This window comes from Felis catus, chromosome B2 (genome assembly GCF_018350175.1).
Source record: "Felis catus isolate Fca126 chromosome B2, F.catus_Fca126_mat1.0, whole genome shotgun sequence".
NCBI classification, from domain to species: Eukaryota; Metazoa; Chordata; class Mammalia; order Carnivora; family Felidae; genus Felis; species Felis catus.
Genome location: NC_058372.1, coordinates 123,316,107 through 123,340,990, shown reverse-complemented (window position 1 = coordinate 123,340,990; position 24,884 = coordinate 123,316,107). Strand labels below are relative to the sequence as shown.

Genomic DNA, 24,884 nt, shown 5'->3' with positions numbered 1-24,884 from the left:
ACTGGCAGGCAGCTTCTCTGCCTCCCGAGGCTAGATTCCCTGAAGGCTCACGACTTGTTTTATTCCCTCACCTTTGAGTGCCTTGCACAATTTCTGCCCCACCCTGCCCTCCATTCCGCCAATCCTCAGTGTTCTGGCTTTTCAAAGCTAACTAAGTCCCAGTCCCAACGAAAACAAGCTGCCACACTGAAGTGACTTAGCACGCATATCTTTTGGTGGTTTTTTATTCTTTTATAAGAACCCTAAAATAATACATAATATAATGTATTTAAAGAATGAAATTGTAGTTCCTTCAAGGAACCGCTTAAACCCACGAGGGGATGTCCGGCATGAGGATTCTACAGTTTCCTCTTCTGTCCAGAGCTGTGCTCTCACTGAGGGCAGCACTGGTTGTCTGACCGGTCACATTGCAACCATGACGCCTAAACATTGCTTTCTAGGCTTCCTCATCAGTTTCCTCCTGACTGGTGTAGTGGGTAAGTGCTTCATTTCTTTTTAATTGTTCACGGCTTTGTCTTCTGAGTCTGCTCAAGGGACTGTTAGAAACGGCACTGGTGCTTCTCTGGGCTTTGTAAAAATGTCAGCTTTCTTCTGTCGTGAAATGATCAGAACAGACAGGGGGTCAACTTCTCTCTGCAGCCTGACTAACGCCATGCGGCCTTAATAAGTAGCTACCAAAGAGGAGGCATTCAAGAAACTTCACCCAGGACATAGGGACACCCACCTCTCTGTCTCCTTAGCGCTTCCTTTGCCTTCAAGGGACACTATGGCATGGTGATTATGAGCAGCCCCCTAAGCCAGACTGCCCGAGTCTGGATCCCAGCTCTGTCGTTTACCATCTAGAAAACCTGGGGCAATTGACTTGGCCCCCTTGTGCCTCAACTTCCTCATCTGTAGAAAGGGGGTTGTAAGTCACTGGGAGGAATAAATCAGTTAATATATACCGAGTGCTTAGAACAGTGCCTGGCACAGAATAGAGACCATAAGCTACGTGTAAGAATTTGCGGTTGGTTTTCACAGAGGACTTTTCAAGAGCAGAGAACATCTTACCCCAAGACGCCTCTGATCAAGGCCATTAAACCCCCCAGTTAACAGGTACCTCTCAGTGTAAATGGTTCAAGTAACTGTTCTAAGACTATACTCAGTGGCTGGTAACATAAAAACAATTCAATCCCTCTTCTTTCAGAAAGGTGTGGATTTGAGTACAGTGCACCTTTGGGCTGCGGCATTAGCAAGGGCTTGTTTAGCCAAATATGGCAGGAATTCAAGCACTTACCAAAATGATTCTGGCTCTCCATGTTACCAGGCCTGTAGCTTTGGGCAAGATCCACAAAGTCTTTAAGCCTCAGCTTCCCCATCTGTCACATGTATTAAAAATGCCTACCTTATTAGGTGGTTGTGAATACGAAATGAGACATAAAGCTTCCAGCACGGTGCCTGATAAACGTTTGATGTTCATACATGTCCAGTGATCGGTGAATGCCAGCCAGAAGGAGGAGGAGGGAAAGAGGAGGAGAAAGAATACCCTCAGGCTCTCAGTGCAGTGTTTTTTTTCTTCCCCCACCATTAACTTCTCTCTGCTGAGGGAGGCTCTGCTTTTGGTTTCTGTGGTGGGTGACAGGCAGGCCCTGCAGCCAGATGCTTGGGTACAAAATCAGCCTCACCGATTTTGTCTGGAAGAGGGAGACCGCAAGAGTACCTCTCTCAGAGAAGAGCTGGGCAGGTTACGTGAGTTAATGCAGGTACAAGCGCTCGGTGCCCGGCACTGAGATTTGCGATTATTGTTGGTGGTGGCGGAGGTGGTGGTGTAAAAGTGAGAAAAGAAATCCAGAGACGGAGAACATAAAGGGCATTGAGCCGACACTCCTCGGGGTGGCAGATCAGCCCCAGGCGCAGCCTCTAGGAAATTGTGTGCTTCGTGTCCTGAGACTTCTGGAATGCTTAGGTGCTACACAGGATTGATCCGGTAGTGATGCCCGTGAGAAAAATCAACGCTGGCCGTAGACTCTTACCATGAACACACCAGCATTTGATGCACTGGAGGAGTTCCAAAAAAGAAAAAGAAAAGCAAACAAACCAAATAACAGTATTTGGTTGGTAAAAACAAATACGTAAGGAAACAGCCTCCTTTATTAGACTGTAACAAATCTTAAATGTTCAGAGCTGAGATCATGGGCTCAGGTCTCAGAAGTATGTTCTGACATCTCAGTGATTTTTGAGCAAACGCTTGAAGGAGGTAAAGAAATGACGCATGCGGGGAGAGCAAGGGCCCGTGCAGGGACCCTCGGGCGGGACCACACAAAGCAGGGGGAAGCAGGAGTCAGGAGGCCGCCCTGGAGGGGTGAGGGGTGGAAGATGGACCCAGGGAAAAGAGCAGGATATATTTCCCGACGTCCTCTCCTTCTGCTGGACTTCCTATCCCTGATCAGAAAATTTGCACTTGTTGGGAGGCAAGACTTCAAGTCTGCCCATCTTAGGCTTTGAGCTGGGACTCCTTAATGAAAAGACAGATTAACGGGGCGCCTGGGTGTCGCAGTCGGTTAAACGTCCGACTTCAGCCAGGTCACGATCTCGCGGTCCGTGAGTTCGAGCCCCGCGTCGGGCTCTGGGCTGATGGCTCAGAGCCTGGAGCCTGTTTCCGATTCTGTGTCTCCTTCTCTCTCTGCCCCTCCCCCGTTCATGCTCTGTCTCTGTCCCAAAAATAAAATAAAATAAAATAAAATAAAATAAAATAAAATAAAATAAAAAAGAAAAGACAGATTAACAAGAGAAAAACAAATTGTTTATTAACATGTGCAGCGCCCATCACGAGGGAGGAACATAAGCAAAGAGTAACTCAATAGCATTTCAGCTTATCTAGCATCTTCGACGAAGAACAATACCTTTGCAGGGATATGACAGGACACAGGAAAGCAGTTGTAAGCCTCCAAGGGTGGCAGACTGTGGTAAGGGAAATATATGGGAGGAAATTAATGGAAGAAGGTTTGTTTGCAGACTCCGGTGGTGCCGTTCTGGGCTGATAAGTCCGTCTCCAGTAAAAAGAGAATTTGTATCTTGCCTTTAGGCAGACAAGGGAGAGAGTTTTCTGTGTTTGCTGCTTCTTAATTGCCTTCAGCTCACAATATTTTTTATGTCAAAGAGGCATATTTTAGTGACATATTCTAGTTTCCTGCAGACTCTAGAACAAAATTTTGTCAAGATCCCTTGCTTCCATAGGACTGAATGCAGGTGAGATTGGGTCACTCATTCCATCAGTTGTGGAGGAAAGCACAAGCCACGCCAATACACAATTATCCCCTCTCCTGCCACAATTATTGCCAAGACTCTTTTCAGAACACAGCAGGGTCTTGGGCAGTCTCCCTTGATAGCACGGACAGGTTCATCTCAGCAATTATGCTTGGGTTCTTGGAGCCAAGATGCAAACTGATAAGTGCAGCCATTTAGGACTGGGGCGGCAAAGGCTCATCTACCTGAAATAAAGCCAGGTCATCTGGTAGAGGTTAGAGGCCAATGAGGCAAGACCCAGAGACTGAGAAAGAACCTGAGAAAGGAGAAACTGAGTTCTGAGCTGAGTTCCTAGAGTCAAAAATGGTCCCAGGCCAGATTTTGTCTCAGTGTAGCTGTAACATAATGGCTCCTAGGAAGGTGGGTGATTCCTTAAAAAAAACCCTCAAGAAAGTCAGGATAGAAGGAACATACTTAAACATCATAAAAGCCATAGATGAAAAGCCCACAGCTAATATCATCCTCGATGGGGAAAAACTGAGAGCTGTCCCCTTAAGATCAGGAACACGACAGGGATGTCCAGTCTCACCACTGTTGTTTAACGTAGTGTTGGAAGTTCTAGCATCAGCAATCAGGCAACAAAAGGAAATAAAAGGAATCAAAATTGACAAAGAAGAAGTCAAACTTTCACTTTTCGCAGACAGCATGATACTCTACATGGAAAACCCAAAAGACTCCACCAAAAGGCTGTTGGAACTGATACATGAATTCAGCAAAGTCACAGGGTACAAAATCCATGTACAGAAATCAGTTGCATTTCTATACACCAATAATGAAGCAACAGAAAGAGAAATCAAGAAATTGATCCCATTTACAATTGCACCAAGAATCATAAAATACCTAGGAATAAGCCCAACCAAAGATGTAAAAGATCTGTATGCTGAAAACTATAGAAAATTTGTGAAGGAAATTGAAGAAGACACAAAGAAATGGAAACACATTCCATGCTCATGGATTGGGAGAATAAATATTGTTAAAATGTCAATACTACCCAAAGCAATCTACATATTCAATGCAATCCCAATCAAAATTGCACCGGCATTCTTCTCAAAGCTAGAACAAACAATCCTAAAATTTGTATGGAACCATAAAAGACCCCAAATAGCCAAAGTAAAATTGAAAAAGAAAACCAAAACAGGAGGCATCAGAATCCCAGACTTTAACCTCTACTACAAAGCTGTAATCATCAAGACAGTATGATATTGGCACAAAAACAGACACGTAGACCAATGGAATAGAAGAGAGAACCCAGAATTGTACCCACAAATGTATGGACAATTAATCTTTGACAAAGCAGGAAAGAGTATCTAGTGGGGGAAAAAAAAACACAGTCTTTTTAGCAAATGGTGCTGGGAGAACTGGACAGCAACATGCAGAAGAATGAAACTGGGCCACTTTCTTACACCATACACAAAAATAAACTCAAAATGGATGAAAGACCTAAATGTGAAACAGGAAACTATCAAAACCCTAGAGGAGAAAGCAGGCAACAACCTCTTTGACCTCAGCCACAGTAATTTTTTGCTCGACATATCTCGGAAGTCAAGGGAATTAAAGGCAAAAATGAACTATTGGGATCTCATCAAGATAAAAAGTTTCTGCACGGTGAAGGAAATAATCAGCAAAACTAAAAGGCAACCGACAGAATGAGAAAAGGTATTTGCAAATGATGTATCGGATAAAGGGTTAGTATGCAAAATCTATAAAGAACTTACCAAACTCAACACCTGAAAAACAAATAATCCAGTGAAGAAATGGGCAGAAGACATGACTAGACACTTTTCCAAAGAAGACATCCAGATGACCAACAGACACATGAAAAGATGCTCAACGTCACTCCTCATCAGGGAAATACAAATCAAACCACACTGAGATACTATCTCACATGGGTCAGAGTGGCTAAAATTAACAACTCTGGAAACAACAGATGCTGGAGAGGATGTGGAGAAACAGGAACCTCTTGCACTGCTGGTGGGAATGCAAACTGGTGCACCTGCTCTGGAAAACAGTGTGGAGGTTCCTCAAAAAATTGAAAATAGAGCTATCTTACAACCCAGCAATAGCACTACTGGGAATTTATCCCAAGGATGCAGGAGTGCTGATTCATAGGGGCACATGTATCCCAATGTTTCTAGCAGCACTTTCAACAATAGCCAAATTATGGAAAGAGCCCAAATGTCCATCAACTGATGAATGGATAAAGAAGATGTGGTTTATATATACAATGGAATACTACTTGGCAATGAGAAAGAATGAAATCATGCCATTTGCAGCAGCATGGATGGGACTGAAGAGTATTATGCTAAGTGAAATAAGTCAGTCAGAGAAAGACAGGTACCATAAGTTTTCACTCATATGTGGATCTTGAGAAACTTAAGGGGGAAGGTTTGGTTCCCATGGGAGAAGGGAAGGGGAAAAAATAGTTACAAATGGAGAGAGAGGGAGGCAAACCATAAGAGACTCTTAAATACAGAGAACAAACTGAGGGTGGATGGGAGTGTGGGGGAGAGGGGAAAATGGGTGATGGGCATTGAGGAGGGCACTTGTTGGGATGAGCACTAGGTGTTGTATGTAAGTGATGAATCATGGGAATCTACCCCAAAAACCAAGAGCACACTTTACACATTGTATGGTAGCCAATTTGACAATAAATGATATTTAAAAAAAATTTTTTTTTCAACGTTTATTTATTTTTGGGACAGAGAGAGACAGAGCATGAATGGGGGGAGGGGCAGAGAGAGAGAGAGGGAGACACAGAATCGGAAACAGGCTCCAGGCTCCGAGCCATCAGCCCAGAGCCCGACGCGGGGCTCGAACTCACGGACCGCGAGATCGTGACCTGGCTGAAGTCGGACGCTTAACCGACTGCGCCACCCAGGCGCCCCGACAATAAATGATATTTTAAAAATAAATAAAATAAAATAAAATAAAATAAAATAAAATAAAATAAAATAATAAGGAAGGTGGGTGAGTGGCCTTGGTGTGGCGCTTTTCATCTTGGTCATTATATTCCTTTGCCATCATGGAAGGACCTGAGGACAATATTTTCTTCGCTGCCATTTACTTCCTCTGGAGCTTGGGAATGGGGTGGGAGGATATCCCTTACGTTTGTGCAGTCAGGAACACAGTTTTTCTGAAACTTTAGTGTGCATAAAAATCGTCGCATTCAAGGTCCAAAATGTCGGCTTCTAGGTTTCACCTCCACCATCTGCACTTACAGCAACTATTTTAGGAGATCCTGATGCCGGTATTACACTGAAAAGTAGTGCTAATAACAATCGCGCCTGCATCCGTGTTCAATGTTTTTCCTTCTCTTTTTATTCCAGAAACCCAGTCAGCCCATGAATCCCTGATGCCTCAGCGAGTACATTTTCAGTCTCGAAATTTCCACAACATTTTGCACTGGCAGCCTGGGAGGGCTTGTACCAGCAACAGCAGTATCTATTTCGTACAGTATAAAATGTAAGTAATTAGCGTTTCCTCCAGCTGATGGAGATGGTCACTAGAATTTCATGTTCGAGAATGCAGTGGAGCGTTAGGATCTTTTTCTCAGTTTCAGAGAGGTTGAGAAGCAGAGGTGGGGACAGGAGGGCCGCGTCTCCTTGGGGACACAAAATGCATGATGATGTGAGTCTGTTGGGGAGACGCTTCATCCCTCGGAGACCCAGCACCGAGATCTTACAGGCCGAGCCTTTGGCTTCACGACGGAGCCCGGCACATAGAGGCCTCTCAGTACATATTTATCTAGTGAATGTTGGAAGCACATTGTTTAGCCCATAGTAGGCACTCAACTAACTTGATGCTATTGATAATTGGTGAACAAGCTGTGGGACACATGGACATGAGTGTACACAATATATTTTGTAATTGAAAAGCCATTTTTTGAAAATTTAGAAAATTCTTTTCAGAAACGAATGGCTCCTGTAAGCACGAACACAAACCAGAGCGTGGTGCTGCATGCGCCTCTCTGGGCTCTTCAGGATGTTTCTGGTGGATCGTTATCAAAACTCAGATACAATAGGGGCGCCTGGGTGGCTCAGGTCGGTTGGCATCGGCTCAGGTCATGATCTCACAGTTCGCGAGTTCGAGCCCCATGTCAGGCTCTGTGCTGACAGCTCGGAGCCTGGAGCCTGCTTTGGATTCTGTGTCTCCCTCTCTCTGCTCCTCCCCTGCTCACACGCTGTCTCTCTCTCTCTCTGTCTGTCTCTCTCTCTCTCAAAAATAAATAAAGTTTAAAAAAAAATAAAACAAAAAAAAATCAGATACAATCAATTCCTTCCCTGGATCCAGGCCTTGGACACACAAGCTCCTGATTTGCAAATGGCGGGTTTTCCCACTCATACACTTCTTGGGGTTTTCCGAGCCTCCTCCTTCTCTTTCACAGTTTAAGATGCTGGATGAGAGATACTGAGACAGGAGATATTGCACTTTCGCTCCCATGAGTTTTTTCTTAGAAATTCAGAACATCAGATGTAGCTGTGGACCAACATCACACTTTTTATTCCATAATTTTTATTCCATGTCTCTCGAGCATGGGGGTAGGCTTGAGGTCAGATCTTCCCATTAATTAACCTCTTGCTAACCTCATAAGAACTATTTCCAGAAGTTTCTCAGTCTCTAAATACTGCTGCTTTTCTCAACATATTTTGTGTAGCAGCTGTAAAATGTATGCATCTTTCCAATAAAAACTGTTCCATTCTAAAAACAGATTTGTGCATAGTTGGAGATACTCCCGCATATAGAATATAGGGATTTTTTTTATACTTCCCCCTTAGGCGGTATAAATAGGGCCTGTTTATGGTCCAGTGTTAAAATTGGATTAGAAGTTGTTTTACCATGAAACTAATGAAGATTAAACTTTAAGATCCCATGGGAGAATTTTATATTTGTAATGTTTTTTTTTTTTTCTTAAAGAAACTTGTATGAGACTCAGAATGCCTGGATCCATTCCTCTCTATATCGTATTTTCAAGAGCACAATGCAGATTTATATTTTTGAGATCTTTCACTTGGTGAAAGCACATGGTGCTATTCCATCCATGGGGGTCTACTGTTAATATACGTCCCATTTGGGATAGGACAAGAAATGAGCTGCCACGTTAGAAGAGAAGCCAACCACAACGACTAAATGTAGCTAGCAAAGACAATGTCTCAACAATAAATAACAATTACAAGACATCAAACTGTATTCAATTTATGTCACTGGTTTTGCTCTAATGGTGTCCTTTGATAAAATGCCACTGTTGCCATTATATAGTTTACAGAGTATAGAGGCCATTATATGGCCAGAAAGCTAGATTTCAAGTCTTTCCACAAACGTTTTGGGAAGACTTTCACCCCAGCTTCTAATTCCCACTGTTTCCACCATCGTCTCCCTGTGTCTTTTCTGATTTGTGACAGAAAAGACAGGGAAGCTTTAATCTTCCCTGTTGCTGTTACATCGTCCCATAGTCCCGGGCTGAGTCAACCTGTTTCTTTGACTCAGACCTTTCTATCATGGGCTCCCCTCCTTCACACCTAGTTCCTAATTACAGGATTTCCTCACTATTAACCCCTGCCCCATTTGCAACAAAAATAGTGACCAGATGTGTTGGGTAAGCAACACCTGAGATAAAAAGTGGTAGCGACTTCTCAGAATCGGCCACGTTACTCAACAGCAGGCTGATGAGAAGTGAAGAAAACCACAGGGTTGAAACCTCAGAAGCATTAAGGATGTGGGAAGCTAGTACTCAAAAGTGGAAGTTGGTTCATATACTAGAAGAATAACTTCACTAAGTATTAAAAACCCTGAAACCCCTTTGCTATGGATACAGAAGGTGTCTGTGTGGAGTTTTTCTTTCAGCAAGATAACACTTGGATTAATAAGAATAAAATATTTGTAAAAGATACTTGATGAGAGTAGCCATAAGCTTTCACAGGGGTGCTGATGTCGGAGGACAAATCTCAACCCATTTAAAGTATTCATAGACTGAAAAAAATGGATGACTCCTTCAATGGGAAGAAAAAAAACCCCTCAGATTTTTGTCTTTTCCTTCTATAGGTATGGACAGAGACAATGGAAAAATAAAGAGGACTGTTGGGGTATTCTCGAATCCTTTTGTGACCTTACCAATGAAACATCAGATATACAGGAACCTTACTATGGAAGGGTGAGGACCATCTCAGCTGGGATCCGCTCAGGCTGGACCATGACGCAGCGCTTCACTCCCTGGTGGGAAAGTGAGTTCCATGGAGTTCCTTTACATTTGCTCTTCCTGACCCCAAGGAGCCCCACAGAGCAGGCCCTGTGCTTTGCTGAGGTCTACACCATCATCTCATTTGATCTAATTCTCAGAACAACCCTAGAAGATGGCTTTTACTGAGGTCTACACCATCATCTCATTTGATCTAATTCTCAGAACAACCCCCAAAGATGGCTTTTACTATCTTTATTTTATAGCCCACAAAACCAAGGCACAGAGGCTCCAGTAGGTGGCCAGGTCTCATGGCCTGTACAACCCAAGTCAGGATTCACATTCGATGGCATCTGACTGCAGAGCTCACAGTCTAGCCTGCTACCCAATTGTTACCTGCTAGGACAAAAAAGTAGTTTTAGGCACTAAGAAAGAAGTTTAGTCCTTTTCTGAGCATGGGGAATAAGTTCTTGAAAATACTCTTCAGAAGGATTCTCTGTTGAGGAAATTAAGACTTTTAGTCATCTCCCCAAAGGGAAGACCAAAAGCTTGTTCTTGTATCCATTCCTCAATGACATATACTCTTTTTCTCAGTCATAGTCCTAGAATAATATAACCTAAAATATAAGTTATAAGAAACCATGACCAACCGACCTTATATAAAATAGTGAACAAAAGGGAAAGAGTAAAAGGAAAGTGCTTAATTTACATGTACAAAAACATGCATAACAAAACAAGAAAGAAAATATGGATATCTACAACAGTCCTTAAAACTGCGACTAGTCATGTAGCTGTAGTTAATATTTATAACTTCTCTCATTATTAACTCAACATTTGCTTTCTTTCCAGGTAGCACCTCAGCTCTTCACTCTTGAGGAGTTTAAGTCTTTTTAATCTTTACCGTGTTAGTTGAACATAATTTTACATTAATTTTTATCACTGAAAGTAGGAGTTCTAAGAGGCATCCCAGGGGACACTAAGCAGACTTCTACCTGACCCTGTTGTGTATATAGCAACTCTGCTTCCCCTGGAGAGTCAGAACCAATTGCCCTAGACAACACAGGATCTCATTTTCTCCGTGTTGCTTAAATGGCATAAAGAGCTCCAAACAGTCAGGAGGCGGTCTCAATTTCCAATTTTTTGAAACCATTGTTGTTCTAATCAAGTGTATTGGAAACAAGCCATTTCATGAGTTGCTCATCATGTTTAACAGCAAGAATTGCCCCTCCCATTTCTACTTCTTATATCCTAGACTGGTGAGTGCTGTCTACAGAAGAAATATCACCATATATTGGTCACAAGATTAGAGCATATACCAGTTCATGTTCAACTTCACAAGGTGCTCTCAAACTGAGTTTTCAATTAGCCACTTTACCTTCCCATAAAACCAGGGGTTTCTAAGTGATGGGATATATCAGAAGGTCAAATACTCCTGTGGGTATGAAAGTGACTTCACCTCTTCCACATTGACTTAGTTCTTCTGTCATAAACAACGTCTCGTCAGGTACTATGCTCATGAATAAGGCATCCATTACATTCATGGTGGGTGGTCAGGGGGGCTGCTGATTAAAGCGTTGACGCAGAGAAGACAAATCTATAATCAGAAAAGTGTCTATTCCCCTGTCTCTTTTCCCCTCCCTGTTGGAAGGGATAAAAAAAAATATATATATATATCTACTATAGAAAGTGAACTATACTAGGGGTTCAGCACTGGTCCTCTTCTATTCAGTGGTGTCAATCCAGCTTTGAAAAGGGAAGTCCATGTTGTTAAATCTATATAAAGTCTCCATTCCTTTCACACAACCATTTTGCTCACGAGCCTATGGAGCAAGTATGAGACACTGGGGAAATAAGTTTTCACTGCCTCCACCTGGAGTTTTTAAAACAACTTTGTTGAGATATAATTGGCACCCCTTACGTTCCCTATATCATGTGTACAATTCAGCGGTTTTTAGTATATTCACAGACATTACAACCATCACCTATAGTCCATTTTAGAACATTTTCATCACCCCAGAAAGAAACGCCCCACTCTTCGGCTATCACCATCCTATTCTCTCATTTCTCCAGTCCCTTAGCCCAAGGCAATGACTAATCTACTTTCTATATCTATAGAGTTCTCAGTTCTGGACAATTCACGTGAGTGGAATCATATAATATGTGGTCTTTCATGGCAGGCCACTTTCACCTAGCATAATGTTTTTAAGGTTCATTCATGTTGTAGCATGTATCAGCACTTCACTTCTTTTTGTGGCTGAATAATGTTCTAGTATATGAATATGCCACAGTTTGCTCAGCTGATAGACATCTGAATTGTTTTTCCATTTTGGCTATGATAGTGTTTCTATGAACACTCGTATCAAGTTTGTGTGTAAACAAATGATTTTATTTCTTGTAGGTGTATACGTAGGAATAGAATCCCTAGATCTCATAGTGACTTTAGGTTTAATCCTTTGAGGAACTGCCAGACTGTTTTCCAAAGCAACTGCACCATTTTACATTCCCATCAGCGGTGTATGAGGGTTATGATTTCTTCACGTCCTTAGCAACACTTACCTAACCTTTTGATTATAGCTGTCTTAGTGGGTATGAAGTGGTATCCTGTGGTTTTGATTTGCATTGCCCTGATGATTAATGGTGTTGAGTATCTCTTCATGTGCATATTGGCTGTTTGCAAACGTCTCTTGGAGAATTAGCTATTTAGCTCCTTTGCTCATTATTAAATTAGATTGTCTTTTTATTATTGAGTTGTAAGAGCTCTTAATATATTATGGATACCAGTCCTTAGTCAGATATATGATTTTCAAATATTTTCTCCCATTCTATGGTTTGTCTTTCCACTTTCTTGGTGGAGTGATTTGAAACACAAATTTTTGTAATTTTTATGAGGTCAATCTATTTTTTCCCTGTTGCTTGTGCTTTTGGTGCAATATCTACGAATCTCTTGCCAAATCTAAGGTTGTGGAGGTATATCTGAAGTTTTTAAAGGAGTTTTATAGATTTAGCTCTTACATTTTGATCTTTTTCCATCGAGTTCATTTTTATATATGGTGTGAGGTAAAGGTCCACCTTCCTTCTTTTATAAATGGCTATCCAGTTGTTCTAGTGTCATTTGTTGAAAAGACTATTCTTTTCCCTCCAAATGATCTTGGTGCTCTTGGTGAAAAAAAGTTAATCATAGACCTGTGGGTTTATTTTAAAGTTCTCACTTTGATTCCAATGATCTATACATCTATCCTTGTGCCAATACCACACTGCCTTAATTACTGTTGCTTGGGAACAAAGTTTGCAATTGAAAAGTGTGAGCCCTCCTACTTTGTTTTTCTTTTTTCAAGATTATTTTGGCTATTCTGGGTCCCTTGCAATTTCATATCCACCTAGATTTTTGAAAGTTTCCTTTTGGTAGGTGTATTTTGCTTTGCATTCACATGGACACAGAAATATTTGCTTCAGGGTCCCTCCACATACCTCTTACCCAGACCTCCTGCCACCAACTGAGTGTACATAATGTTGTAGCAGTCCACTTCTGGCCAGTGCCATCATGTCATGCAGAACCTTCTGGGAAACAGGCTTCTTTTTTTTCTTCTTAACTAGTCATAGGGGACTCCTCAAGATGCCATAACTATAAAGGAGGAAGAAGTGATAAGACAGTATGTGTAGTTGTGCTGAGAGGATAAACCACCTACTTTTGTGAATTAATTTGATGTTAAGACCTGCTAGAGGCTAGACTCCTATAATCTGTTTCCAAATACTGTTGGCATGTTTTTGTGCATTTTATGAGTTTCTGTATCAGAGGACATCTAGTTTGTGATAGGAAACTCAGACCACATGGCTCCCTGATATCCCTTGATTTAAGCATTCATTTTCTTTTTTTTTTTCAACGTTTATTTATTTTTGGGACAGAGAGAGACAGAGCATGAACGGGGAGGGGCAGAGAGAGAGGGAGACACAGAATCGGAAACAGGCTCCAGGCTCCGAGCCATCAGCCCAGAGCCCGACGCGGGGCTCGAACTCACGGAGCGCGAGATCGTGACCTGGCTGAAGTCGGATGCTTAACCGACTGCGCCACCCAGGCGCCCCTAAGCATTCATTTTCTATCAGGGTTCAGGAACAAGGAAATCTGGAGCTTTTTTCAAAAGAAACATAGTTGTTTCCTATGGGAAAAGTGGGTATGACTTTGTTCCAAAACATCCAGGGACTTAGAATTGCCACAGTCTCTAAATAGCATCCTGATCTGTCACAGATACTTTGAAGATTGTTGGATTTTCTGGATCATCAAAGACAAGTGGTAGAGTAGCTTGTTTGCAACATGAACTGGTTGAGAAGTCTGTCATTTAGTCTGGGTCCTTCTCAAAGCTGAAAATCTTATGGGTTACTTTGCAAATGGATAGCACATCCAAATACGGTATGTGTTTCCTACAAAATGCATAGAGGCCCAACAAACCCAGTGAACCTTTCTTAGCAGTAGGGGATGCAAAGTGAAATAGCTTGTCTTTCACTTGAGAGGAAATGTCTCAACAAACCCCAGAGGAAATATAGCTCCAACGTGTTTCTTACTCCAACATGTTTCTATAACATGTTTCTTACTCAAGCATCTATAGTGCCTAGAACTCTAGGCATACCAAGTTCAATCAGTGTCATGATATCCCGTGGTAAAAATATCAAAGACTCTGTAGACTGTATGTGATAAAGATCCAGATGACAATGAAAGCCAAGTGAAAAGAAATTGTTCTGATGCTTTCTAATTATTAGACAAAAGGAGGAAAAAATTCCCCAAACAATAGCTCTATTGATTGGCTCCAGAACAGAGACACTAACTGAATAGCAATTACACCGTGGTCATCACCTGAGTACATGTACAATTATCCCTTTAATTATTTAAGATCCATGGTTTGGGGAGAGGAGGGTACAATTCAAATAAATGACTTAAGTGGGGGAAGTGACACATTTCACTACCCCGGCATTTTTCAAGGTGTTTTTGATGGACAAATTTTGTTCAAAAGAGAAATTCCATTGGCTTCCACTTGGCCTTTCATCCCATCATAACTTCCATGCCACAGATCAGGGAACCAGAATGGAAATGAATTCTGTCAGTTGTGGTGTATATCTTATTAAATTTACTTTCATTGCCTGACCACTATAAGAATGCACTATAAGAGGTATTCTGAGTCCCCAGAAATTATCATCAACTGAGAACCAGGGTCCCATTACTGGCCAGAGTCTATACTTACCTTTCTCCAATTCACAATTACCCTCTGGGAAAGGATGAAAGATTTATCATAAAACTGGTAGCATCATTGCTTCCAAATCTCACCCTAATGACCTTAACTAGTGTAATGTCCAATTAAATCCAAACTAATTCGATCATGTCCAGAATGCTAGATGGAATTGAATTTAGAAAAAGACATCTTTAGTTTTGCAAATCTTCAACCAGTAAGAGAACAGAATGGCAATTGAGTAAACTACCCATGGCCTCCAGTACAGTATTTCTTGGAATAACTGGAGAGTGAAGCCCAATTCACTTCAGCAATTCTCTGGTGGAGGAAAGGAGACTGCACAACTAGGCTGATACACAGCACTGAGGGGAATTTGCAGAGTAGTTTAATTACTATATTCAAACCTACAGATGGGGTCAACTTCAAATTTATTTCTCAAACGAAGCTTTCTTGAGTGTGATCCGTTAGGCTAGTTGGTAAGATTAGCCAAAGATGTTGGCTGAGATGAGCTGAAGTTTTGACTCAATTCTACCTAAATTGAGATAGTGTTGCATTAAGGAGGTTTTGTGTTCTTTCTGTATGACTGCCCCAGGAAGGAACAAACCTCTAAAAAACAACAAAAACCTCTTCCAAGACCACTTAAGAAGAAGAGTAAGAAAGCAGTGCATCACATAGTCAAAACTGGAGCTACTCTTGTTGAAGAGACAGCAAGAGCCCTGCTCACTTGCCTGTTTCCTTACCTCCAGCTTTGTTTGCCTCTCCTGCCACAGGTCCTGAGGCTTTCTGAAAAAAATGTTTTGAAAAGCATGTTGTTAGGGATAATAGAACAGCATGTTCCTAGAGTCTATGATACAGGCCTAATGAATCAACTGGATGCACTGACTTAATGGGAGATCCATTTCTGAACAACAGGGTGTTGCTTTAGGTTAAGGGATTCTGACTCCTGGTATCTATCTATGGACAACGCAACATTAAAAAAAAAACTTAAGTTAAAGCAGCATTTGAGGCTCAATATGATTTTAGTCTTATCTAAAGCCATATTTTCTTGAATTGAAAATAGTTGTGGAGTTTTGGAATAGATCTGAGTTTCTAATGGAATGACTTAAAAATCATTCAGTAATGGCTGAATGACTTTATGCATTCAGCAAGTATTTATAAAGCACTTCCTACGTTCTGGGCATTGTACTAGGTCCTGGGGAGAAAATAGCAAGCACAGAAGACACAAAGAAGTTTCTTTCTTCATAGAGATTCCTGTTCAATGGGGAAGACAGACTTTAATAAAATAATAATACAAATAAACATAAAATGATACCAATGACAGGTGGCACAAAACAGACCCACGGTGCTATGAGAGCCTAGTCAAGGAGGGACATGATCAGGGATGTCAGGAAAAGCATGTCTGGGGAAATGACACTTGATCTGGTATCTAAGGATGAATAGAAGTTAACTAGATAAGAAAAGGTGGACAAGTCCAGGCAAAGGGAATAGCATTGGCAAAGGCCCTCTAGCAGGAGGAAGCGTGACAGGTACAAGAGACTGAAAGACAGCTGCATGTTGATGAGGGGCAGGCAGAGGGGTTGTGAAATAAGATGGGACTGGAGAGATAGACCAGGAATGAGAATTTTCTATTAAGAAGTTATAGCATCCTCCAGAAAGATATAAAGTGATTTTAATCAGGGGATGATGTGATCAGATTTGTGTATTGGAAAGATCAATTTGGCTGTATTTGGGAAGTACAGATCAGAAAACGAAGAGACTGGATACAGGGAAGTGAGTTAGTGAGTTCCTGTACTGGCCTGTAAGAGACAGTATTTGGCTTAAATTAGAACAATGGAAAGGACTATAGAAAATTTATCATTGAAGGGACATTTGGTAGGAAAAATTGGCAGGGCCTGGAGATGGGTTGCATAAAGAAGTAAGGAAGAAGGTACATGTCAAAGATGACTTCCAAGCTTCTGGCTTGCATAACCGGATGAATCACTGAGATATTTTTGGATGCCACTCGATGGGAAAAGACCAGTTTGATGGGATGCAGAATAATGGAGACCATAAGTCAATTTCGAATATGTTGAGTTTAACATGCTTTTCAGATATCTAAGGGAAATAGCTATACAGATCCAGGACTCTATTAGACACAAACTTGTGAGTCATTTGCATGTAGTACAATGGGCATTGATAGGATTGTCTAGGCAGAAAGTATTGAGGACAGTTGAATAAGTCCAGGTATCTAAAGGATGCCTGAGTACAAGGTAGGAGGAAACTAGTGAGTCCATTATATTTGTGAATATATTTGTGAATGCTCCAGGAAGCTAATGCTTCAAGGAGAGAGCAGTCGAATGAATTGGTCTTGGGAGATGAAGTAATCTTAAATTGTCCATTGTAACAAAATCACAATTCAGTGCATGGGTCAAGAATGGTCACTCAGTTACAAAGCTCAGCATCATGGACCACACAGTAGGAGCTCCTGTGATATCTGCAGCCAGGCTCACTGGAATTCTGGGCCAACACTGGAAATATATACTTCACCTGTATTTAAGGTTAAATATCACATTAAACAATAAAAATTTAAGATAATGAACACATACATTCAAAGGACAGGTTCTGCATGCATATGATTAAAAGAAAATTTTTCAATAATAACAGCTTGGGCCAGAAGGGGCAAGGATTATCAGTTTATGTATAAATACATTAGTGAGAAAGAAAATACACAGTAGTATTTAACCTTGCCATTATTCATCTTTAACTAATGTCTACCAATTGAAGTAAGTCTAAACTCTGAGTCACATTTTAAAAAGAAGACTGGATTTTTTTTTTTTTTGGTTTTTGTTTTCTTGGTGTTAGATAGGTGACAAGAATGTTAGAAATATGTTTTTTTTATCCAGGAAAACATTAAACATACATTAAACTAGCCTACAAAAAGCAGTAACTCTTCTCACCTTGCAAGAGACAGACAAGGGGTCTACGGTAACTTGATCACTCAAATTTGGAGCAAGGAAATCACAAACAGGATTAAATATCAACCACTTCACAAAATTAAAGTGTAAAAAAGGGGGAAATCCTTCACCTTCAAAACAATTAGGCAAAATTTCCGACAATTGAAAAATGAATTAACAACTTTTGGTTTCCGAGTAAATGGGATGCGGTGGGGGTTTGTGATGGTAGAAACTGTCTTCTTCTAAAATGCTTAGAAAGTCTGGATAAAACATAACCTTTTTTTAATTCTACAGAAGAACATAAAAGAAAATAAAGGGAATCTCCTGGGCCTCCAAAGCAAAGTAACTGGAACCAGAGGGGAAACCAGAGGGTAAACAAAGGGAAGCCTTGCTGTCCTTGAGGGCATTTTCCCAGACTTGGGAACTAGGCCCTAAGTGGTAACAGCCCCCACCCCTGGGGCAGGAGACAAGGCTGTAGGTCTACACAGGGTGGGGAGTTACAACTAGTACCCTCATAAAATCTTAGACCGTCGAAGAGCTCCTATAAATAAAAGAACAGACTAGGGAGAGCCCTTCTGAGAAAGAGAGGAAACAAAGGAGGGTGTGTGTTTTTGTCTCCACTCTGTCAGCAGTCAGGTGTTTCCTAAATTCATAAAGGCTTGAGATTCAAATATATCAAACTTTTGAGTTTCAGAAAACACCATCTTGAGATTGTACCAGGTTGATGGTGCCACAGGGATACCCTGCAGACACAAAACCAAATACAGTGTTGAGAAGCAACACAACCCACATATACGATCATTTGATTTATGTTCATAGTTTAGTTCAGTGGCATCACTATGGTCTAAACGAGATTAGATCAGTTGGAAAAATAATAAGTCTTGTTCCCCTAGGTCACCCATTTACAAAACCGAGTCTGGCTGGACGAAAACAATAAAACTTAGCAACTACAGCTTGTGAGCCAAATTGCCTGCTTCTAATTTTGTAAATAAAGTTTTATTGTAACACAGTCACACCCATTCATTTACATTTTGCCTGTGACTGTTTTTGCACTGCAAGCCATGGCGAAGTTGAGCAGTTACCACAGACACATACGGCCCGAAAGCCTGAGGTATTTATTATCTGGCCCTTTACAGAGAATATTTGCTGCCTCCTATTCTGTAAGACAACATGGGAGAATATTTTCATGGCTTTGGCATAGCCAGATCCCCAAAAAGTGCTACTGATGAAGGAAATAACTGATAAATTGAACTACAGGAAAATTAAGAACTTCTGTTTATCAAAACGTACCATTAAAATAATGAAAACACAAATCCCAGAGAGAAGATATTCACAGTGCTATATTTGACAACGAACTGTGCTCAGAATGTACAAAGAACTCTTACGAATTAATTAGAAGAAGACGAGGAAACCAATTTAAAAAAATGGGCAAAAGACTGGAACAGCTGTTCGCAGAGGAGGACATCCAAATGGCCAATAAACACGTGAAACTCCATTAGTCGTCAGGGAAATGCAACTTAAAAACACAATGAACACAATGAAACACACTTCTCAGAATAGTCCAAATTAATTTTTTTAAAAATAATAATGCCAAATGTTAGAATGTGAACAATGGGAACTTTCATATGCCACTAAAGGGAATATAAATTGGTGGGTCTCCTGAAGCATGGAAATATCTATAAAAGCTAAACCTACATAAAACAACCTAAGACTGTGAATAGATAAATTGTGATATACATATAATTAAATACTACATAGGGGCCCCTGGGTGGCTCAGTCAGTTGACTATCCGATTTCAGCTCAGATCATGATCTCGCAGTTCATGAGTTTGAGCCCCACACCAGGCTTGCTGCTGTCAGCACAGAGCCTGCTTCGGATCCTCTGTCTTCCTCTCTCTCTGGCCCTCCCCTGCTCATGCTCTGTCACTCAGAAAGAATCAACATTTAAAAAAAAATACTACATAGCAATCAAAAGAATGAACTCTTGATACATGCAATATTGATTAGTATATATATACTACATAATATATACGTTAGTTTGGTAGGGCTGTCACGGAATACCATAGATTCCCTGGCTGACACAACAAAAATTTGTTTTCCCACAGTTCTTCAGCCAGAAGTCCAAGACCAAAGTATCGGCAGGTTTGGTTTCTTCTAAGGCCTCTCTTCCTTGGCTTGGCTTTCTCTCTGTGTCCTCACATGGTCATCCCTCTGTGCTCACGCATGTCCATGTCTTCCTGTAAGGACACCAGTCATATTGGAGTATAGCCCACCAATACCACCCATGAAGTCAATATGGCTTCATTTTACTTTAATTAACCGCTTCCAAGTCCCTGTCTCCAAACAGGGTCATATTCCGAGGTACAGGGGGCTTAGGACTTCATCCTATGAATTTGCAGGGGCCACAATTCAGCCCATAATTTAAGTATCTGTGTCTGTATCTACCTATATCTATATCCATACCTATTACTATATCTATATGTATCAATATATCCATATAACTATATATCTATATATCTATATAACTATATATCTATATATCTATATGACTATATATCTATGTACCTATATCTATCTATATCTATATGTCTCTATAGACCTAGATCTAGATATATATATAGAGAGAGAAAGAAACAAAGAAACCAGTCACAAAAAAGTGTATATTGCATGATTTCAAAAACTGATATATGCGGTCATAGAAATCAGTACAATTGTAGTTATCTTCTGGGGTTAAGTAATTGGAGAAAACATGAAAGAGGTTTCTAGGGTGCTAGTAATGTTTCTTAATCTGGATGATGGCTATTCAGGAGTGTTTATTTGTAAAGATTTGTTGAGCCATATGATTTACTTATTTGTCAGTATCTATCTTATAGGCTAATGAAAGTTTATTTAAAATTTAAAAATTCAGGGATGTCTGGGTGGCTTAGTTGGTTGAGTGTCCAACTTTGGCTCAGGTCATGATCTCATAGTTTGTGGGTTTGAGCCCCACATCGGGCTCCGTGCTGACAGCTCAGAGCCTGGGGCCTGCTTTGGATTCTGTGTGTGTGTGTCTCTCTCTCTGCCCCTCCCCTGCTGTGCTCTCTCTCTCTCTCTCTCTCTCTCAAAATAAATAAATAGACATTAATTTTTTTTAATTTAAAAATTCATACTTTCATGTCAGAGGAGATACCATGATCACATGGTTCTCTCAAGGCAGAGGTCATCCAAAGCACTCAGGTCTTTCTGACACCTGCAATTTCCTCAAGCAGGGGAACTCAGCTGCACAATTTCTGTTCGTGGAGAATTTCGCACTGTTCCCCGATTTAAAAAAAAATTAAGTTAAATTAGATCAAAAAATCCAAACCAAAGCAGCAAAAAAAGAAAGTATCAACTTTAAACATGTGCTCAGCAACAAAAACACAAGGGAGTAGATCCATATAAGCAAGTTTGGAAGAAACAGTCATCTACCTTACTAGCACTTCAAGTACTTATAATAGTGGAAGCATATAGCAAAATAAATAAGTTTAAAGATATAACAGAGAAAATAAAAGCATAATCAAAGGCAAAATATTATTTTTTAGGACCAGATAGATTGAAAAAGACCCAGAGCTCATCAAAATGAAAAAAAAAATCATTGAAATGAAAAAAAAATTAATTTGGAGACTTAAAGACCAGTTCAGACATGGCTGAAGAGTAAATTGGTGGATTGGAAGACAGGTCTGAAAAAGCCATTCAGAATACTCTGCTGAGGAAAACAGATGGAAAAACCAAAGCTAAGATATATAGAGAATCAAGTAAGAAATTCTAACAGGTGTTGAACTGAAATTCCAGAAGAAAAGCATATATAGCTCTTTATGCACTTGTCTGTCTAGCTGTCTAGCTGTCTAGCTATCATCATTCTTATCTATCAAGAATGGTTGATTTTCAAGAATTATAAAAGATATGAATTTACAAACTGAAAATATGTAACGAATACCAAAAAGGAAGACAACAACAAATCCATCATAGAATTAATTCTTCCTAGAATTGCCGTTAGTTAATCTGAAGAAAATTAAAGTGTTAATTTATCCAATTTTCTTTCCTAGTTCATAATGATCTGGTTAATCATATCAAAATGCAAGGACCGAAAATTCTCTCTCTGGATCCTTCCCATGCTCTTCCATAGTACATAACATAACCCTGTTGAATTAATTTTATAACAACAAGTCTTCAAATGGTTTTAACACTGCTTTGAAATTTCACATCTTTAAGAACCTACAAAATATTTGAAATCTCCACCCAAATAACTTTTTACACCCCATTTTACAAAACAATCACTATGAGTTGGGGAAATGATTGATAAATGTCCTCTTAGAGCTGAATCAGGAGGTACCAGTCTTTGCAAATAAAAAATTATCTTTAAAGAGAATTCTCAGACATGCATATTTTAGGTGTCAGAGTATCTCTTCATAATGATTTTTACCAGATCTCTGAACTTAGTAGTGACTTGTTATTATGTATAATGTGTCCGTGTGAAATATTACGTTATTTTAATGATTTGTCAAATTTTCCCATTCTTTCTCCAGCGAAAATTGATCCTCCAGTCATGAATATAACTCAAGTTAATGGATCTTTGTTGGTGATTCTTCATGCTCCAGGTTTACCATATAGAGACCAAAAAGGAAAAAATGTATCAATAGAAAATTACTATGAGCTAGTATATCGAGTCTTTATAATTAACAATTCAATAGGAAAGGTAAGTTCCGGTGAATAGGTAAGTTTGGTATTTTTCTTTTGTCCATTTAAGTAACATTTTAGCTCTAAAGTATGTCCATTCTTTTGCCACTCAATTCCTTTTACTTTTCTTTACCTTTTTTTTTTCAATTCCTTCTCACTTCCACCCTCATTGATAAGCAATTTGTGACTGGCATCACTATCAGATGTGTGTGTGTGTGTGTGTGTGTGTGTGTGTGTGTGTGTGTGTGCGCCTTTGCTCAGCTGGTCTCCACTTCATCCTGCCTAGTTCGTCTGAAGAAAATTAAAGTGACTATCTAAAGATTGGTGCATATCTAAAGATTGGTGTTAACAATATTTAATTCTATTTGATGACCACAAATACTAATTTTTATGGATTTTACACACTCTTTTTAAATGGCTTTTGGATCACAGCATTATATATTTAGGCCAATTTTGTTATAGTATTTTAATCTACCATATGTGCTTTTATCTTGTTTGATAGTTAATTGAATGTTCCTTTTTGGTGTCCATCTAAGACAGGGTTCCTATGGTTGTAAGGAACAGAAACTCACTCAAACTGGTTCAAATAGAAAAGAGGAGAGGGAAGGGAGGAGCTTAATAAAACTCCCAATAAACAAGTGATCTTAGGGACAGGAAGAAACAGGAAATAAAGTGCTGCTGGGCTTTGAAGGGACAGGGAAGGACAGATAGAGAAGAGAGTCTTAAAGGATCCCGATCTGTGTCTCTGGCCACATGTTGCATGTCTACAGTGGTCTCCAAGTCTCCTCCATTTTCCTCACTGCACAGCATAAATTCTTGGAAAAGGGATTCTGGCCATTGAGTCAACCAGTCAACAGCCCTTATGTCGCATGTACACAGCCATGACCTGTCCCTTTATCAGGCTCTGAACTAGGACTCTGGAGAAAGAGGATGTGTCTGGGAAGAAACCCTATAATCCAACCACTACCGAGACCGTGGACAACTTCTTAATAATAGAGCAAATCAGTGACTAACTGAAAGCCATTTGTCATCTTACTTTTCCCCTTATGTACAGGAACAAAAGGTATATGAAGGAGCTCACAGAGTTGTTGAAATTGGAGTTCTGGCACCTCACACTGCTTACTGTGTAGTGGCTGAAATGTACCAGCCCATGCTAGACAAAAGAAGTCGGAGAAGTGAAGAGAAATGTGTGGAACTTCCTTGAAGGGTTCTGGAGTGCTCCACAATATGGAAATCAAAACTCTCTGAGAGCGGGATGGCTCATGTTTGAAGGATCTCACTGAAAGTTGTGCTTATATTTTCTTGAGGCGGTGTTCACCATTAATTACACCTTGGGGAACTCTTTGTTTACCCATTCTTTCTTCCTTTACATTTTACTGGTAAACTAATTTAAGCAACATGGCTCAAAACATTAGAATTTAAAGAGGAGGCAAAGAATAAAGTCCTCTCTGAATGCGGAACTTTGTCTCTGAATGTCTCTGAATGTCTCTGAATGAACAATGCCTGCATTGTTCTAAGACAGCTGAATAAACATTTAAGAGACAAGGTAATAGTAGACATTTAACAAAAGAGAGTTGGATTAATTTTTTTAAGAGAGTGCTACAGACAAAAACAATCTTGAAGCAATCCTTTTTCACTCGCTATTGAGACAGTGCACTTGACATAGATATGCCAATTTTTACATAAATGGAACTTTTACATGAATGCATATTTTCCATGCATTTCCTATTTTATATGAATGTACTTTTTCATACATTCATTTTCTGTTACAAAATATTTCCACTTAATGAGCCAATATTTTCTTTCAACTTCTATTCTATGTAAATACAAATAGCATTTGAAAAAAAGACTTCTCATGATCTCTGGATTAGTATCTAGATTAATATTGACAATAACATCTAAATACCAAAGGAATCCTATGCAATACAATTTCCCTCATTTAATACATACTCACATTAAAGGTTTCTTTTCTGTGTTTGTTTTGTTTTGTTTTTTAATATTACCCTAAAATTATTCATCCTTATTCTCAAAATCAAGTAAATACCTTTCAGCAACAAAGTGAAAAGAAATTTTGACTCCAATTTATACCACAGTTACTACTCAACCCTCCTGCCAAAGGGTCCTTGCTGGTGGCACCATCGCCTCCTCTCTGCACAAGGATGTTATGAATGACAGTTTGAGTGGGGGGGGGGGGTATGGAGGGTGGTTGGGGACCAGGTAGAGAAGTTGGCTTGAAGCTGAAAGCATACAGTGGGTGGTAGGTTTATTTGGAAGAGGGACTGGTGTGAGTGGAGATTATAGGGCCAAAGAAAACCCACCAGTGACCTCCCAGAAGCTCCACCGCCCCCTGAGCAAAGGTCTGGCCTAATGCTCAGGTTAGGCAACAAAAAGCTGCCTTCTCCACTTTGGGCTCCGTCTTGTATGTGTGTTTAAGGTTGTCTTTCTTGTGAAGAGATACATATCATAGAATATTTGTACAGTTCCTCATGAAAACTGCTCCTAAACGTGATAACAATACAGTAATTGCTTCGGGTTATACACAATTGCATACAATAATAGGTGGATTAAAAATTACCAGAATTGC

The 24,884-nt window shown here is 40.1% G+C and overlaps 1 protein-coding gene and 1 pseudogene across 1 annotated transcript; both read left to right on the top strand.

The window, feature by feature from the left end:
• Positions 1-164: 164 nt before the first annotated feature.
• On the top strand, positions 165-23,760 carry IL22RA2 (interleukin 22 receptor subunit alpha 2). Its single transcript, XM_003986594.3, has 5 exons — positions 165-476; positions 6,612-6,747; positions 9,325-9,503; positions 22,150-22,319; positions 23,355-23,760. The coding sequence occupies exons 1-5, from the start codon at positions 263-265 to the stop codon at positions 23,502-23,504; spliced, it is 849 nt and encodes a 282-aa protein (XP_003986643.3). The 5' UTR covers positions 165-262; the 3' UTR covers positions 23,505-23,760.
• Positions 20,751-20,905, top strand: LOC111560718 (annotated as a pseudogene).
• Positions 23,761-24,884: the final 1,124 nt, after the last annotated feature.

Coding starts and splice junctions, on each gene's coding strand:
- IL22RA2 (XM_003986594.3), top strand. CDS start 263: ATGTATTTAAAGAATGAAATTGTAGTTCCTTCAAGGAACCGCTTAAAC. Junction 477..6,611: donor CCTCCTGACTGGTGTAGTGG/GTAAGTGCTTCA, acceptor TTTTTATTCCAG/AAACCCAGTCAGCCCATGAA. Junction 6,748..9,324: donor TATTTCGTACAGTATAAAAT/GTAAGTAATTAG, acceptor TTCCTTCTATAG/GTATGGACAGAGACAATGGA.